The 18,309-nt window shown below is 31.7% G+C and overlaps 2 protein-coding genes across 2 annotated transcripts in view; one reads left to right on the top strand and one right to left on the bottom strand.

Moving 5' to 3' along the window:
- Positions 1-4,165, top strand: part of LOC131854942 (uncharacterized) — a 37,363-nt gene extending 33,198 nt beyond the window's left edge. Inside the window, exon 4 of the mRNA XM_059206130.1 lies at positions 3,559-4,165. Coding sequence (XP_059062113.1) covers positions 3,559-3,661 — 103 coding nt within the window. The 3' untranslated portion in view covers positions 3,662-4,165. The remainder of the gene's footprint in view (positions 1-3,558) is intronic.
- Positions 4,166-5,604: 1,439 nt separating this feature from the next.
- On the bottom strand, positions 5,605-11,994 carry LOC131854943 (survival motor neuron protein). Its single transcript, XM_059206131.1, has 8 exons — positions 11,885-11,994; positions 11,051-11,165; positions 10,849-10,878; positions 10,365-10,553; positions 9,179-9,376; positions 8,342-8,454; positions 7,350-7,501; positions 5,605-6,113 (listed from the first exon to the last, which is right to left on the bottom strand). The coding sequence occupies exons 1-8, from the start codon at positions 11,924-11,926 to the stop codon at positions 6,086-6,088; spliced, it is 867 nt and encodes a 288-aa protein (XP_059062114.1). The 5' UTR covers positions 11,927-11,994; the 3' UTR covers positions 5,605-6,085.
- Between the last annotated feature and the right edge of the window lie 6,315 nt (positions 11,995-18,309).

Genomic DNA, 18,309 nt, shown 5'->3' with positions numbered 1-18,309 from the left:
CAATGTCAGCACGTTCCTTTACTTTAATATTATTTCTTGCAATTATCATAGACCCGCCTCTGTTAACTGACTTTCTATTGAAGCAGCTGACAACGTTATAATTACTTAAATTGAACATCATGTTGCTCTCCTTAAGCCAATGTTCTGTGAAACAGACAATATCAATATTATACTTTTCTAAAAATAATTGTATAATTAACTCGCTGCCGGGAAAACTTTGTATGTTCTGATGAACAATTATTAATTCTGATTGCTTTCCCTTTGTCTTTGTGAGCAGTTTAAATCTGCAGTCATAGTATTTATGTCACAAATATTAATAGAATTATTTGTTATGTCAGTATTTTTATGTTTAAGTTTACCATGTAAACTGTTCATGTAGTCAATATTATAAGCCACTAAAGTGGCTATTTTATTTTTAGATGATTTAGAGAGATACATTGTATCTTTTGTCAAATAAAAATCACTAATAAAACTATTAGTATCAAAAAATGTAAAAATGTCACTATGACGACATGTCAACATATGTAATAAGTTATTCAGGTAATGTACCTTACTGTTAATTTTTTTATGAAGATGTCTATTTGTGTAAGGAAAAGCGCACAATACAATCTTATACACATTTAATTGTAATAAATATTCAATTCCTTTAATTACATCCTGCCTATTTAATTGAATACTATTACCAAAAAATAACACAATTGTGGTCATATTGTTCATTTTTATAGATTTAATTTTATTTATTATTTGTGTAAATGATGCTTCTGGCATACAGTAGTTTAATAAATCACCCTTAAGATGATACTTCAAAATAGATCCAAAGTTACAGCCTATTCTGTCAGAGAACACCATTGTGCTACTCTTAGGGTTACAGTCACTGGCACAAACACCCTGAACTTCATTTTCCAGCACAGTTATAACTGAATTATTATTTGATATATTTGTGTGATTACATGTACAATGCTTAGTCAACGACTCAAAACGGTCAGCATTGTATTTACTGACATCAATCAGATCATCCATTGCTAAAATATGCTCCTGGATTTGTTTCTGAGAGATAATATACTTTGTATTTAAATCATGAAGTGAAGATTCTAAACTATTGATTTTTGAAGGTAGGTAGTCTGTATCAATGTCATATAACTTTTGGCTTTCCAATAACTTATTATTACACTTATTAATATAATCATGCAATTTTAAATTATTTAAAGTATTTCTTTTCAATAACTGACCCTTTTTACAACGCTTATTTAATATATTCCGAGTCCTAATAATAAACTTTTTTAGTTTTAAATATTTTTTTAATTTATTATGACTCAACATACAAATGTTATTGTTATAGTTGCCTAATTTAGGAGATGTATCACTAGTATGGTCAATCACAACAGGATGAGTGTATGGAACTGTAGTCGAAGGAGGCACACAGTCAACACTAATAAGTTCCTCATATAAATTATGTAACAACTTCTCTACTCATACTATGCACTTTATTAAAAATTATATAAAATAAAAATAAATGCGAAAGCAAACCCGAGTTGCACGGTATGTTTATTAAATGCAAGCCGATCTCGCGATGCAACGGAGACCGGTGCGAGGGGGGACATCGAAGCCGTCCAGCACCTACGTGTTAGGTCGAGATTCATTCGTCCCTGGCTAACCTACACGGTGGACACGTACTTGTTTCTACTACCAATTCTATTCTTAAGCTGGAATTCTACGTTTTTATTTTGCTGTTTCGCAATATATACTAGTATATACTTGCAAGACCATTTTTAAAGGAATTATAAACCCCGAATTGGGGTTCAAATCTCCGGGCAGGAACACCGCATGACCTGAGTGCTAAACGGCCTACACCGCTAGTACCCGTGTCGACTGCCGTCGTGTGACGCAGAATACTCAAGGGCAGTGGTATTCGGTGCTACTAGATGCTAAATTGTGCGATTTTGTGTATGGACAAAGAACCTCCTTATGAGCTACAGTGCTAACAGTATATATTACATAACTTATGTCACATAATTATATTCTTTCACACAATCCGGATTTTATTTAACTTATTTTAACACCAAACTACTAAAAGTGTGACAATTACTAATCTCATTACTTCGCTGAGATTCCAATCTTGTGTCTAGATCATTAATTTTAGAATAGGCCTGCTTTAACTCAAGCTCCAATTCAGTGATACGCCTCAAGGCTTGCTCATGGGTGTCACTACACTGATGAAAGCTACTTATTAGTTCTTGAAGCTGATCCCGCTGCTCAATAACTTCCTGATGACTATTATGAAGTTCTGACAGTTCAGATTTTAATAGTGTATTTTTATTTATAATTTTTAAAATTTCATCTTCACTCTCTTCTCTCTCCCTGATCAACTTGTCACTAAGATCTTTGGATGCCTGAAGTTCTTGTAGGGCTACTTTAAGCTTCATCTCTGTCTGCCGTGCAGTTGTGGAACGGGTAGATAGTGACATTATTGAATATATGAATAGTTACTAGGGAGAGTGAAGTGAGTTATTTCTAAAAGAAACAAAGTATCACAACGAGAACAGCAACTGAACCTTACTTATTTTAAGTCTTAAAATTTTTAATTATTTCTGTTAGATATATTATATACAACCTATATTTTATAAGATTAAGTAAATGGAATTAGATTGTGCTCCTTTCCTTCAAATTATATTAATACAAAACATAAAATTACTTACAATATATTTTGTGGGTATTATTTTTTCCTTCGACGTACGCAACAACAGAACTTCACAATTATTAATATTAATTTAACTTGATATGAATATATAGTATAAAACTTGTATATATTATGAAATTCTTTGAATAACTCCAACAAATAGTTATAGAATAGTTTTAAATATTTAGTTGTTTACCAACGAAAGAAGTTTGACAGATGGCCGGTACACTATTTTTTAATGTCGATTTTTGCAAATAATACACCTCCAATTTGTACACAAACAATAATCGACACTTATTGCACTATTAAATCACTAATAATGATATCGGAACTATAATATTCGTGTGATAAACTATTAAAAATTATTTATTTATTACGGCCAGCTGATAAAGACAACTGTCGTTGGTGTTGCCAGTCGAAGAAAAAATTAAAATAAAGACCTGACAAAATTAATAATTCTACATAAATTTTATGTTGATTGTCGCATGCCTAATACTTGTTAATGTGTATACATTTATTTAAAAGAGCAACAAGCAAGTTCTTCTTGCGATGAGTCTGCGTTTCGAATGAGGGGTAGAGTAAAAAGAAATATGACTATTTAAAAGTACTTAAATTTATTTGAATAAATAATTTTCTATACTATTCTTCGATTTAAAGCATTCCTGAATTTAGCTAGCTAGTCCTAAGGAGTAGGACTAGATGGCGTTGTGCTAATATTATTAGAATTAGCTTACATGAGAGCTTGTATAATGGGTACTAGACAACTTATATAATAAAATAGCTATAATTTTTTTGTAAATAGATAAGATATAGATAGCTAAATCACCAAAGATTATATTAAGTTTATTTCTAATGGATTGTTTACTGTTTCCTGTGGACAGGCCGCCAACTAGTACGCCGCCCGGCGAAGGTGCCGCAACGCCGGGAAGTCCACCCGCTGTCGACCTCAGCCACGACACGCACGAACTCAGCACGCTCGTATGACCGTTACCAATCTGGACTTTATTACCGAACCGTTGAGTCGAATTTAGCATGAGACCCAGGAAGTCCTCCCGCTGGCGCTGTCGACCTCAGCCACGACATGCACGAACTCAGCACGTTCGTATGACCGTTTCTAAACTGGACTTTATTACCGAACCGTTGAGTCGAATTTAGCATGATAAATTTGTTGAAAAACGATCTGAACTTTTTCAATTGTGTACGAATTGTTCACTACTTAACTGATGTTGGTCATTTTTATTCAATTTGTAAACATTGAATAGTGTGTTTATATTATTTAAGTGGTAACACTGAAATTATACAATACTCAATGAGAAAGGAAGTTAGTCAATTTTTTTTACATCTATAATTAATTTCTCTAATACAGATTTTATGATTACTATTGTATGTAAAACGAGAATGTGAACTAAAATAGAGATATTTTTAAACTATATACGGGAATTTAATTGACTTGCTGTGCTTTCGTCCTTTAAGGCAATTGTTTCGACTTCATTCGGAAGTCTGTTTCAGGATGAGTATGGTGCAATGATCAAAGCATACTTAGTAAGTTCCTTAAATTCTCATAAATTCATAAAAATATTACATCTGGCATTATAATGGATTTTGTAAAATAAAATTATAATTATACCATTATAGCTACAAAAGAGATTAAATATAATATATTTTTAATAAATTTTAAAATTGAATCATCTTTTCATAAAAATGTTTTTATATCGAATATATTATAGGACAAATGATAATTAACTGTTATTTTCGGTAACTCTTAAAATTGTACGGAATGTAGTATTTCTGTACACTTCACCTTTGGACCTGATCATATAATGCCAGTGCTTTAAACTGCAGCACTTTAAAATTTGAAAAACTTAGCTTCCATAAACACCATTGCATTCAATAAAAACACTGAGTATTTGTTTAAAGAGAGAATAATTGTAATAATCGAGAGAATAATCATACAATTAAAACACCGTTTTTCACTTTATGAAACTTTTTAGATATTGAACTATTTCTGAATTATTTTATTAAATAAAAAAGATATTAAAACTCAATAACTAAAATGGATTTTATAATATGTTTGTGTTGTTTTTATGGACACATTCCACAGATAATTTAATATTACTCTGTTTTGTTTTTTCCCATTTAGAATTGAAAAATATTAGAATTAAAAAAATTTGAATTGAAAAACCGTACTAAACTATGTTCTACTTTTTTAAAGTTTCAATAATATGTTTATGTTCGGTAATTGTAAATAGTGTTAGTAGAATATATTATGTATTGCCTGAATTTGCCATGCCTAGAATACCTGATATAGAAATATAATTAATATATTTCAACTTTGCTCTTGTTTACAAAAAAAGTTTTAAACGCAGAATTTCTTCGGCATATTTTATTTCAAATAGAAGTAATGTTACTATGTCTACATTTAAAATAAAATAATGTCGTGTTACTTAAAGTTTTATTTTTATATGTCAGTACCTTTAATACGTTTTTGTACCTTTTTATAATTTAATCGTTATGTTTTATCTCTTTCGTTCAAATAGAGAGGTCTAGCAACCTAATATACCTCTCGCTGTTTTATGAATTTATTTTAATTCATACAGTAAAAAACAGTATATTTCTATTCAGATTACAATTTGTTGTGTATCAACATTAGACAGGGGTTTCCAGCAAATATTATGCCTGGGCAATTTTATTGTCATAAAAAAAATAGAACCAATTTTATAAATTCTATTACAATTTTCTGTGCGAATGAACGTATGCTTTATACTAAATTTCCAATTGGGCCTGATAAAGTTTAATCGAAATTGGCAACTGATATTGGCTATTTATTCCCTAATGGTCTATGATTTTTATAATAATAAACCAGTATTTAAATACTAAAGATATACATTTTAGATATTTTGGAACTAATCAATATAAAAAGAGATTCATTTTGGGTGTACAGAATATATCAATAGTTCACATTATTAAACAAGAAAAAGACTAACTGTTTTATTCAAAATTTATTGCTTAGTTTATGTACAAAGTTGAGCATTTTCAAGAAGCAATAATATATACATATTTATCTCTGTCATTCATTATACAATGAAAAGAGAATGACAGAGACAGCAACAATCATGTAAATATTCATGCAATGAAGTAATATGTGATGTGTGAATTTATAAATAGAAATTTCAACCCACCAATCAGTGATAAGTTACTAACAGTGTGACAAACAAACTAAATCGATACAAATGTAAATTATGTACATATATTAGACATGGAACAGGAGGCATAATTTTATTTATTGTTTACTTGATAACCACATTTCTATTTTTATTTGTTCATTTATGTGAGCCTAAAAATAAAAACAAAAAAAATATTTAAGTGTATATTTTTTTATTAATTACCTATGCACCTATAATTTTTTCGTTAGGGATTTCTCTTGCCTTCCCGGGCCCTGAAATGAACATAAACACATAAATAACTTTTTATTAAAAACTAATAGTTATTTAATAATACTTTTATAATAGAAAAATTAAATGAAATTCCATTTTCTTGCCCATTTTTTGATATTTTTTTTATATACTAAAATTATATTGTCAATGGAATCAACGGTTATCGAAAAATAACGAAATAAACCGAGTAGTAAAGTCTTCTGCATGGGTACCATAATCTCACCTGTTTCAGCCGCCAAGCAAATTGATTTGTATGTTGTGTTACAGTTGCAGAGGCAGATTAAGCAGCGAAATTACAGAATAAGAGGCACAACATCCTCCAGAATTGAAATGCATGTTCTACGATGGGCCTTACAAATCAAAATATCTTTACCCATCTAGATCTACTACAGATTATGATATATCATATCTACCGTTAGTTCGGAGGGCTTTCGAGCTAAGAAGAACTTACAATATATGATGCTCGTAGAGCTGTTCATGTATTTATAATATATGGTGACAGTTACCATCTGGTGTGACGTTAGCTTGTTTGCCAATCCATTCATAAAAACGTCAGTACCGTAAACTACTTAATTTTTAAATATAAAAACACATGTTTTAATGCCACATTTGCAGCCTAAAAAGTATATGAGTAGTCACTTTATATTTCATTAATTGTTACACATACACAAAAACAAAGAAAATCATAGACAAACTTGTTTTACCGAAAAAGACTATTTGAGCAGGCACTGTCACTGAAGTATTATGATGTTAATCGATAGCTAAAAGAAATAGCTAGTTTATTAATTATACAAAAACAATTTTTTAAGAAGTTTAGCAGAACATGAAGTAATTTTTTTTAAATAATACATGTTACAATACACGCTATAATATCGGTTCATTAGTCACAGCTCCACGTCTTTACTCCGTGACGTCTGCGCGGGAATTATCTCCCCTCTTACACCAAGTTACACCTTATGGACCATGTGCGCTCGGCGAGAGACGTTAGTTAAATTAACTCTCCACTATTAGTGTTACACATACACTACACAAGACAAAGTTAAATTTATCTTAACACTAATAACTTTGTAAATGACAAGTTAAATGTATCTTATAATACAGGACAAATAAATAAATCTGAAATAGAATAGAATCTTCACCTAACACATATACACATAATGACAAAAAAATTAAAACACTACACACATCACAAAAAATTCCAGTGCTGAAATCTGAAATCTAAACATAATAAAACATACCGTTTGAGACCCTGATAGAGTCCGGTGTAGTACCCGCTCATGTACCAGCTGAGCAGCATGGACGATATCGCCTGCTCCTCTGAATCAGTCCTATTTGATGTATGGAAGCCTAATGGCGGCGGAGGTGGTAATGGTACATCGTTTGGACCACTCTGTGGAATGAAAAATGCAGATTTGAATGACACACTTTTAGTAAAGATCCTTAATTGTTTCTAGCGATGAATATAGCCTATGTTACTCAGGAATACTGTAGCATCCTAATAGAAAATATATTTTGTAATCGGTACAGTAGTTTATTAGTTACAAAACATATTAAAATACAAATATTTTCTGTTGAAAATATTATTAATAATAATATTTCAGGATAATTTATACAGCCCGTTCGAGCTAGCGGAGCTATATTTATTTTGTAAATACACACATAAATTCACATAATATACATCTATAATACCCAGACCCATACAAAAATCATACTCATGAATAAAAATGTTTGTAAAGTGCGAGGAATCGAACCTGTGACCATCGGATGTATGGCGGTATGCTAAACCGCTAGACTATCGAGGCCGTCTAGTATGTTTAGTTTTGTCAACTTGTTTTAAATAATACTTTGTAATGTAGATAATCTTTTTGAATATGATTGTTAGGGAGACGGCCTTGTCTGGCATTCGATATTTTAAATATGTTAGACATACACATTCGAATGCTGTTATTCTTTATTTAAAAGAAACTAACTTCAATGAATAATAATAACATATAAAATTATTAAGAGTTGAGTTCTTATCAGCTAAACTGGCTGAATTGAAAATTATGACTTGTATAAGAGGTCGACATTGTTATATCGCACATCTAGTAGAAAAATGGATTATCGCAAAAAAATAAATTGTTCGAAATTATACTTCCAAGATAACAGCTTAGAGCGGATTTCTCAATGTGTATATATTTTTGTACTAGGTATGCGATTTATGAATAAATGATTTATGACTTCGACTTACATTCAACAACATAGCTAGATTCGGCAGGGATGGCAGTTCCGGAAGTTCATAACCATTAATGTGTTTATTATTCTTTTTCTTTTTTGTTTTCTGCTTTCTATTGCATGATCTCACTGTAATATAAATTAAATATCTTGTTAAACATATAAAGATTGTAATTTCAAATTTCATGGAATGGAATGTACATTTATATTCATTTTTATGTAAATGAAAAAGTGTCATAGGGCAAAGGAGACAAATTATGATAGGGATTACACTAAGTGACAAAATCACAACCTGGGATATAGGATGGCATTGTATTAATACAGATATTTTTTATATATGTTTACGGGAGGTCAGTTGCTACTATTCCTTGCCTTTAGATATGTTGAAGCGTACACCAATCATTTATCAAAGTAAATAATTATTGAGATGTGGTACTGGCTTCGAAAGCTGCGTATATCTTGGAGTGCTCATCAAATCAACGTCTCCATCCTAAAGAAACTCAACATCAGGAAGAGATTATCGTCGACTATGCAAATACGAATTCTCAAGTATTTCACATTAGCCGGAACGAAAACTGTATGGAGCCGCTAATTATCGAAGGTTCAGTTGTGGCAAATGTTCTCGGGGTCGATCAACAACGCGATGGAGTGACCTTATCAAAATGGCTACACAGCTGACCATTGTATAATGTTCTTGTATAGCCAAAAACCAGATTGAGGCAAATTGCGAGGAACCCTGTGGCCAAAGAGAACAACGAAGAGCTACCATTGTGAAAGACTACTCTGTCAAGAGTGTATGACTAAAAAAGAATTGAAATTAACTTCCGCAAAATAAAATAAATAATAACGGTACCTTGTTCTACAGGCTCAGGATTAGAACTTGCTTCATCTCTGTTGGAGCCAAACTCCATTTGCTCAGGATCTGGAGAAGCATTTGCATATGGATTTTCAGCCTTTTCACTCAATGCCTCCTCAATTTGCTTGGTTCTTTCAGTTTTACCTAAGGTTGGTTTTAATGTATTTATAGGCACAATTTCGGAATTTTCATAACCTGGAAAGCAATAGTAAAAGATTAATGTTATATTATTGTAGTTATGTTTTGTTTTTTACATAATCGGAAAGGTAAACAATCTGATGACCCAATGGATGGCAAATAACTGTTAATGTATATATAAACAACAAACATTAGTTTAATGTTTATTGTTTATATATACATTAACAGTATCATGGCTGAAGCTGAGCCATGAAAGCAAAGTAATTTGTCATAAATTTGTTTTTCTTTATCTAAATGGAATCACTAACATGCTGATGATGCACCTGATGGTAAGTGATAACCGTTGCCTACCATGAACAGCACTATAGACATCACTTTATCTGTTGAAATAAATGACACTGGTCATGACAATGACCTGTCTATGACAATCATGTTCATACTAACATTGGGAGAAGGAAGTGTATCTGGTCAGATGGATTATATTCAAAGAATAAACTGTCTCAGATGGTATTGTCATGTGATGCAAATTGATGAAGAATATCACCTAATATTTTATTATTATTATTATTATGTAACCAAAAGAGCTTTTCAACTACCCGAAAGTAAAAGAGTTTGAAGACACCCTCTAACTACCTGGTGGAGCACTATGAGTAATCTCATTGCGACAGTAAAATTGCCCAATTCGATAATGCAGGACAGACTGTCCTGGTGCAGCAAAATTAGGAGAGAGACCTCACATAAAGTGGGATGTTTTTTATTATTGATTGTTTTGGGCTATTATCCTGTGTTAAGACCTGTAGCACTGCAACCTACATAGACTTATTTTGCTTCCCTTTTTCAAAGTTTCTACCTATGCTCATCATGGACAATAATTAAAGTGGATAGTGCAGAGAAAAGGAAGTAGATCTTTTATATACTTTGAGTACTTAGAGCAAATTACACACATGTCATAAATATATACATGTAGCTTATATATCTGAATATCACAGACATATCACAAAATCTTTCAAAATGGTTTATGAATGAAATTATACATGTAGTATACCTAAAAATCTCACAACACACTCTTTATCATTTAATACACTTAATATGAATGCCTCATATTCTAATCCATCCTCTTCATACAAGGCCCTGCAATGCATTCCTGATTTCCATTTCGTGCTTGGTTCCTTTTTATTATTCTTTGATGTACTTGGTTTGGGGGCAGTCTTGTCTTTTTTATTGTCAGGTTGATCTGAAAATAGTGTCGTTATTTATGATTAGGGTGCAATAGTATTAATAGCTGCAAGATTTTGGTAATATGAACTTATTAAATTATCCTAATTAAATGGAATTTTTCATATTTTTTTCAAATCTTCATACAAACTGTGAATACAAAGTGTCTTTAGAATTTAATTCATAAACATAATAGTAAACCTAATCACTTACAAAAGGAATCAAGTAAATTTGTTTAAATATTGATTTTTTTATATAACAATGCAGTCAAATTAAGAGCTTCTTGCCTGTAAAGAGAGTTGAAAATTAATTACCATTACTTTTCCGGTTTGTGTTTGTTGACACTCATGCAAATACAAATCTATTAATTTTTTTGCAAATATTGTCAACATGTTTTTTCCAATTCAAGTTTTCGTCTAGTGTAATTCCTAAAAATGTAGTAGAGTCCACTTTGTCTATTTTTGTTCCATCATGCAATATATTTAAGTCAATTTTTGGGCTGGAGTATGTCTTGAAATGCTATTCGTTTGGCCACTTCTGCATTGGCGATCTGTAAGGCTTTGTCATAAGCGTCGTTAAGCTTTCTATCATCCCAGATGTCTTGTTCCTCATCGTCAACCTCCGATTCTGACTGTAACAAATAATACATATTTTTCTTCGTGTCCTAGCAATCCAGCAGTTGGCTTTAATCAGATTTGATTGCTTTTTTCTGTCACTTTAATTTACATACATCCACTGATTGTTCCATTTATAATGTACATATAAATAATTAAAAATATGTTTTACAAATAACACAGCACTGCAGTAACCATCACCTATATATATGAGAAGTACTATGGATATCTTGCCCCTCCACTAAGACTAAGATGTCATGCCTCATATCTTGTAATTTAACTTACAACTGAAACATAGCTTTATTTGTATAAAGCTGCTTGGTGTTTTAAATAGATGAGATACCCACACAAGCTACTTTTTACAGTCTACCTATAGTAAAAAGGGTGCTAATTGATAACAACTAGAATAAATATAAAATCACAATTCATCTCTGCTACCGATCCCTTGTCCAATTCATTCAACGGCGATCGAAGCTACTACTGCCGAGATTCGAACGACTAAAATTGTAACCTGTCAGGCAGGATTTGGCCTTCACTCGCTCCATTAGTCCTTCCTCGGGTTTATAGTACTCTCTTCACTCGCACCTATTTTTGTCTGGCGAAGAAGTAAACGCCAGCTGGGGCTCAAAAGCTTAAAAGAATAACAGCACTAGAATAGATTGAAAAAAAATAACCTTGTTGAACTTAAAAACTATTACTGTTAATTAAATTATATTTATGTGAGTTAAGCACTTACAATGTTCATTCCTTTAACGTACAATATTTCGTTTCTGGACATTATTACTGCTATTTTTGTTATATTTTTTACTAATATTATTACTATCAAAAAGAAATGTCAACTGTCAAAATTTGTAGGCGAATGAACTCGAGTAGGTGAAGTTTCTTGACAGCTCGACTGACATAACATCAAACATTTCTTTAGGTGTTTCAGAGTCAAAATAATATTCTGTAATTATTATTGTTTGATTACATTACGTATACAGTACATATCCTCATAGTTGAAAACCTAAATACCACTATGGCCAACTATGAAAGTTACTTTAGGTTCGGTCTACAATTAATGAACCAAGTTTTCACATGACACCTCAGCCTTAAGAATTCTGTCTCCTTCGCACAGTTTGCCAGTATTTAAGTAAATATTGCTATAGTAGAAAACAAAGTAAAACTAAACATTTGTTATGTAAACAACTGAATTTGTTTTTTTGTCGCTAAATACTTATAAATAGTTTATTTGGAGTTATCAAAATATTTTGTATTGCAGTAAGTTGGTTAAATTAATTCAAATAAATAGATATTTTTTTTTTATTTTGAAAGATTGTTTTTTTTCTAATACCTCACCTAAAACAACGATATGTATTGTACATTTCGTTGATTTGAATATATGTTAGTTAAAGGAAGTGCATTTCTGGATGCTATTCCTTACTTATTCTACTAACTGTTCCGAATGAGAACATCACAAGAAGAAACGAATGAGGAAGGAGGAGAAAGTTGCGTGTTTTTTCGTATACATATTTTACATCTATAGAGTTATCAGTAACATCCATACATATAAATAAAATTGGAGTATCTGTTTGTAATATTGAAATAACCGTTTTTTACTTGCATATGAATATAAATACGGTATATACACTAAAATAACATTTTTAACCATTTTTGTCTGTCTGTCTGTCGGTCTGTTTGTTCCGGCTAATCTCTCAAATGGCTGGACCGATTTTGACGGGAGTTTTTTGGCAGATAATAGTTATAGTTATAGGCTGATGTAATAAGGAATAACTTAAGCTACTTTTATTTTAGACAAAAATCTTTTAAATTTGAAAATATAAAGTAATATTCCACGCGGACGAAGTCGCGGGAAAAGCTAGTTTTAAACAAAATCAACTATAAACTGTGCTGAACAATGTTGCTTTCCCGCCGTTTTACTTAAATCAGCACGCTGCCTTCTGGCTGGCACCGAGCAGCGGGCAATTCGAAATTTGATAAAAAAGCAAATGGTGCGGTTATAGAATTTCACTATTTGCATTAACTCTTTTATGAGCTGCTTTATATACATAAAACCGGTGAAACTAGATCCACTTTACGGGTAAGTATGTTGAAAAGTTATATACAAGTTTTTTCTCATATATCTTCGATGTACATTTGGTGGATCAGATTACTTACATTTTTCTAATATATATAGATACACTTTGGCAAATCTGTCACCGTCCAATACCATAATGAATACACGGCGTAGCTAGTATCTAATATTAGCAGCGATTTATTGGACCGCTTTTGGACATGCCATTTCTTTCAAATGTCTTGTATTCTGTCTCGCAAAATGTTTTGTATTGTGTGCGACCACTGAGTTTGAGCACTGTAGTGTTTCAGTCAAGTCTAGATCGCTTGCGATCAACTTATTTTTTTCTAGGTGATGATGATATAGTGATAATGCTGGATCTAACAATTAACATCAACATAACATGTAAAGGATTGATAATGAAGGAAACCCATTATAGCATATTCATTATAAATTAATTGTCTTAACAGGATATATTTTTAGTGATAGGACAACTAAACCTGGTTATTTATGGGGCTTAGTAGTGTTATGGCTAATGATGTATCCCATTCAGATCGACCTCCACACACCCCCTACCTCTTGGAAGTCCTCGTAACTAATTCTGGTGAATTCGCTACGATAAGTTAGATAGACATTTCTGATCTATTCTCATTCTATTTACACTCATTGCACTGCCACTATATAATCTTATTTTATACCTGGCATTTAAGTTTCGATTTTGATTTCCTAGCTTTATTACGTTAGGGAATTCATATTCCCTAGTACATATATGTCCTAGTGTCTGCCTAGTACATATATGTCCTAGTGTCATCACTAGGACATATATGTACTAGGCAGACCAGACTTTTTAAAATTTTCAGGTAGAGTAGACTCTGCTGAACAATTTAGAAAAATAACATTGAATTATATTTTTGTATAATTTATGCTATGCTTATGTATGTAGCACATTATAGTAATATTTATTCATAATTGTTATTTAAATACAGATATAAAATACTGATTGCAACAATAAACTGAAAACGCAATGGGACTTGGCATTTTTGTACATTTACGATTTTTTGAGGATATTTCCTAACAGCAATATGTGGGGTCGAGGAACGGTAAAAAGCTTTTAAGGAGATTGTATCAGTCGGTCTCTCGCATCTTTATGGGTGGTTTTTTTTATGACATAAATATCGTTGGATTGCCTTCGGAATCAGAGCCGATAAGTGTTTCGCTTCGAGTATGTATGCGCGCCGAGTGGCGTAATGACGTAATGTGTGCTCATTCATAAGTAAGAACATCATAAAACGCTTTCGATATTAGAAAAATCGTAGATAATCTATGTATTTATATCATTTATCTAGTACTCTATTCAATAGTATGTAACACAAGTTTAGCATTAGACTAGACAGCGCAGAGTGACTTGTTCTGGGATATTACTGTTTATACTTTATTGAACACTAACTCTTGTATAAAAAACTAACTTAAAGGTATAATCGGAAAGCGTTGTGATTTAATAGCGAGATATTGACAAATTTACTAGTAAATTTGTCAATATATCGCTATTAAATCAATGTCAATCTATACAATTACTATACAAGAGAGATATATTTACGTATAATATACTATAAATATAAAGTAAACAAAACTATTGTATACAATATACAAATTCTCACAGATGGTTGTTGGAGAAGCGTGTGGAAAATTTTACAAAAGACCTAGAAAATTATAGGAGTGATAAAGGGGTATGGGAGATTCTTACTCACTAAAAATGTGTATGTAAGAGCATTGCCGGAGTCGTGAGATCGCGTTAGCATTCTACCGCGACTTCGGCGGTGTAGGTGTAGGGTAGGCTCCATCTCGTTGTAACCACATGCTCCCCATTAGGAATATGTTGAAGTGACCACTATTATTATCCTATTATCCTCCATTAGTAGAACTATTACAGTAAGCATAGGCGGGTATATTATATATTCATCCATTAAAAAATCGATTAATGAAAAAAAGGAAGGAAATCACATAAAATAGAATAGAAATAATGTTTATTCAAATAAACTTAATATAAGCACTTTTGATTAGCTTTTCTACAGCTCATTCGGAACGCAGACTCATCACAAGAAGAATGAGCAAGAAACTTGCGTGATGCTCTTTTGAATAAATGTTGTTTTAAATTTAATAAATACACGTTATAACAAGTAGGAGGCATACGATAATCAACATAGACACCGATACGCACTCATTCTTTGTACAATCAAATAATATTGTCAGCACTATGAATTTCAAGATTTTTCTATAACAATATTATTATCATTTACATTATCATACTTGTTTAAATCTAACCAACTGCTTGTAACATTGCTGTTGTAACGGCCAGGCAAATTGATTACATGTGCTGTCAAATTGTTTTACAATATTGACAGCTAGACTGACATAGAGGAAAGGTGTGAATAATAAATCAGTTGTTATTACTAACTGCTATTTGATTGACACGCCCCCGCGCCTTAATATAAAATCAACTGTCGGATGCATATTAATAAAACATCTTCTATACTGACTCCAGAATGTTTAGGGCTGTAGTCACTTTAGTATATACATAATTACAAAGTTAAAATTTTAAAGTAACATTACAATAAAAATAAAAACTTAAAAATTATCATGCATGTCTCAGAAATTTAAACTAGCTGACAGGCAGAGTATCGCACGTTACTGAGAAAAACAGGATAATTATTCATAAAACAATATTAAAACTAATGTGGACATACGGCATTGAGTTATGGGCGTCAGCAAAGTACTGATTGTTAATACTCATACTGATATCACAGATAACATATGCTAATATTAATATCGCATACAGCTATGATGGGCTCGTCTTCCTTGTCTTTCTTCATTTAATGTTAGACATAGACACCTATATATTTTACATTGTAAATAAACTGACTTCCCCTTAAACTTAAGGGCAAAATTTACAAGACCATGATATTTTGTATATCAGAGTTAAAGGCGACGGATGAGAGACGACTGTATGCAACTGAAATGCGAATGTTGAGATGGATGTGTGGTTTAGACAAGATAAAGAATGAATATATATGAAAGTGGCACCGATGTCAGAGAAGTTAAAGAGTAATCGTCTATCGTGGTATGGGCATGTAATGCGTAGGAATGAAGATCATATCCTAAGGACGGTGTTACATATGAATGTGGATGGTTATAAGGGTAGGAAGACCGAAAAAGAGATGGATGGACTGTGTGAAAGATGATATGGTGAGAAAGGGAGTAAATAACGGAATGACTGCGAACAGAGATGAATGGAAGAGAAAAACATATTACGCCGACCCCAAATAAATGGGATAAGGAAGAAGCAGATGATGATGATGATGTAAATAAACTGACTTTTAAAAAAATAAAATAATATATTCAATTGAGTTTCTTGCCAGTTTTTCTCAATAGGATCTATATACTGAATTGGACGGCAGGGAAAAAATTTAAATTATAATGTAAAAAATTTAGCGTTTTTAAGGGGCTAAGATATTCTACATGAATAAATGATTTTTGAATTTGAATTTTATTTCCTACTGTGGCCGTGAATTATTGTACATCTGTGACGCATTAAGTTTCCGCGGGAAAATAAAAAAACTACAAAAATTGTGTTTTCTGCAGTAATACTAATTAATTGTTGTGCTCTTCATTATTAATTATATTATACTATTATTTATACTATTTAATTTTTATGCAATTTACTTTTATTATAATAAAATACCTAAATAGATAAACCTGAATATAAATATAGCCCCTAGTAATATAGTTAACACTGATTCTACAATGTTTTCCGAATAAAGTACCTACTCAGAATTATAACTGCTACACCTCTATTCCTCAGAACAACGAAATAACATGAGTACGAGGAAAGTAAGCGAAATAAATAAGGTAAATCATATATCTATATACTTACGACGAATCTAAGACTCCATAATTATGCTTTCGAATGTTCCTGAACCCCAAACACTTGTTAATTACAAGCCCTCTAATTCACATTTCCCAGCTCGAACGGACAGAGAGGACTCAAAAAGATTTCATTAGCATTTCGACAAGAATTACCACTCTTCAAAGGCGACATTTCTGTAGTATTCACCCCAGAGATGTCATCAGCGCATAAATACGAAGTGTCGAACATTTCCCCTGATATTTTTTTTTTGCAATTTAAAAGTATTGCTATGTTTATATTTATGAAGACATTTTCTGCGTAACATTGTGCTATTATATTTATAAATATATATATTTTTGTATTTCAGTAGAATAGTGACGACCTCCGTGGTCTAGCTGTTTAGTTCACCGCTTTACTTCCGATGGTCACGAGTTGGATTCCTCGCACGATGCAAGAATTTGTATGCATGAGTATGATGTTGTAGCTATCGTCTGGGAGTTTTTTTTATGTATATTATGAATTTTTAAAAAGTAAATATCATTCTTCTATATCATTTTGCAATGTCTATTTGATTTTATTTCATAAAAAAAATATTTATTCAGGATAAATGTAAATTTGGTAAAATACTAATTACTCTACAACGCCATCATCAACAAAGTGGAATATTAAATCTTATATATAAATTCTCGTGTCACAATGTTAAGTTATCAAAGTACTAAAAATGAATTACATTACAACATTTTTTGTTTCTCAATACGAATTTATTTAATTAATAACTCCTTCTAAAGTCACGAGCATACGTTTGAGTTCATGTTATCCACCGTTTTTTATATTACACATAAATTGTCAGATTTTTCCGAGAAGAAATTCTCGGAATTCATATAGGACAGCCTAGTATAGAGAGAATTTCTTTCGCGTTAATCAAATGGTATGTATTATTAAAGAATACAGATTCAGTCTGTACGTAGCAAACCCAATATAAACAACGAAACACTTTGCCTCGCAATATTGAATAAATGTTCTTCGGGAGGAAATTAATTTCCGGATGGTGAATTCGCGACAAATAATGTTTGTGAGGATTTGTTTCGGCCGAAAATAAATACTTGTTGGATATTGTATTGTTCACTATACCCACTCATTGTTTGACATAGATATGAAAGGTTATTAGAACCTATTATTTGAAACTCCCTTTCGTGGATACTCC

This window comes from Achroia grisella, unplaced genomic scaffold, assembly GCF_030625045.1.
Source record: "Achroia grisella isolate CSIRO2021 unplaced genomic scaffold, CSIRO_AGI_Agris_v1 utg1248, whole genome shotgun sequence".
Taxonomy (NCBI): Eukaryota; Metazoa; Arthropoda; class Insecta; order Lepidoptera; family Pyralidae; genus Achroia; species Achroia grisella.
This window is presented reverse-complemented; position numbering and strand designations above follow the sequence as displayed.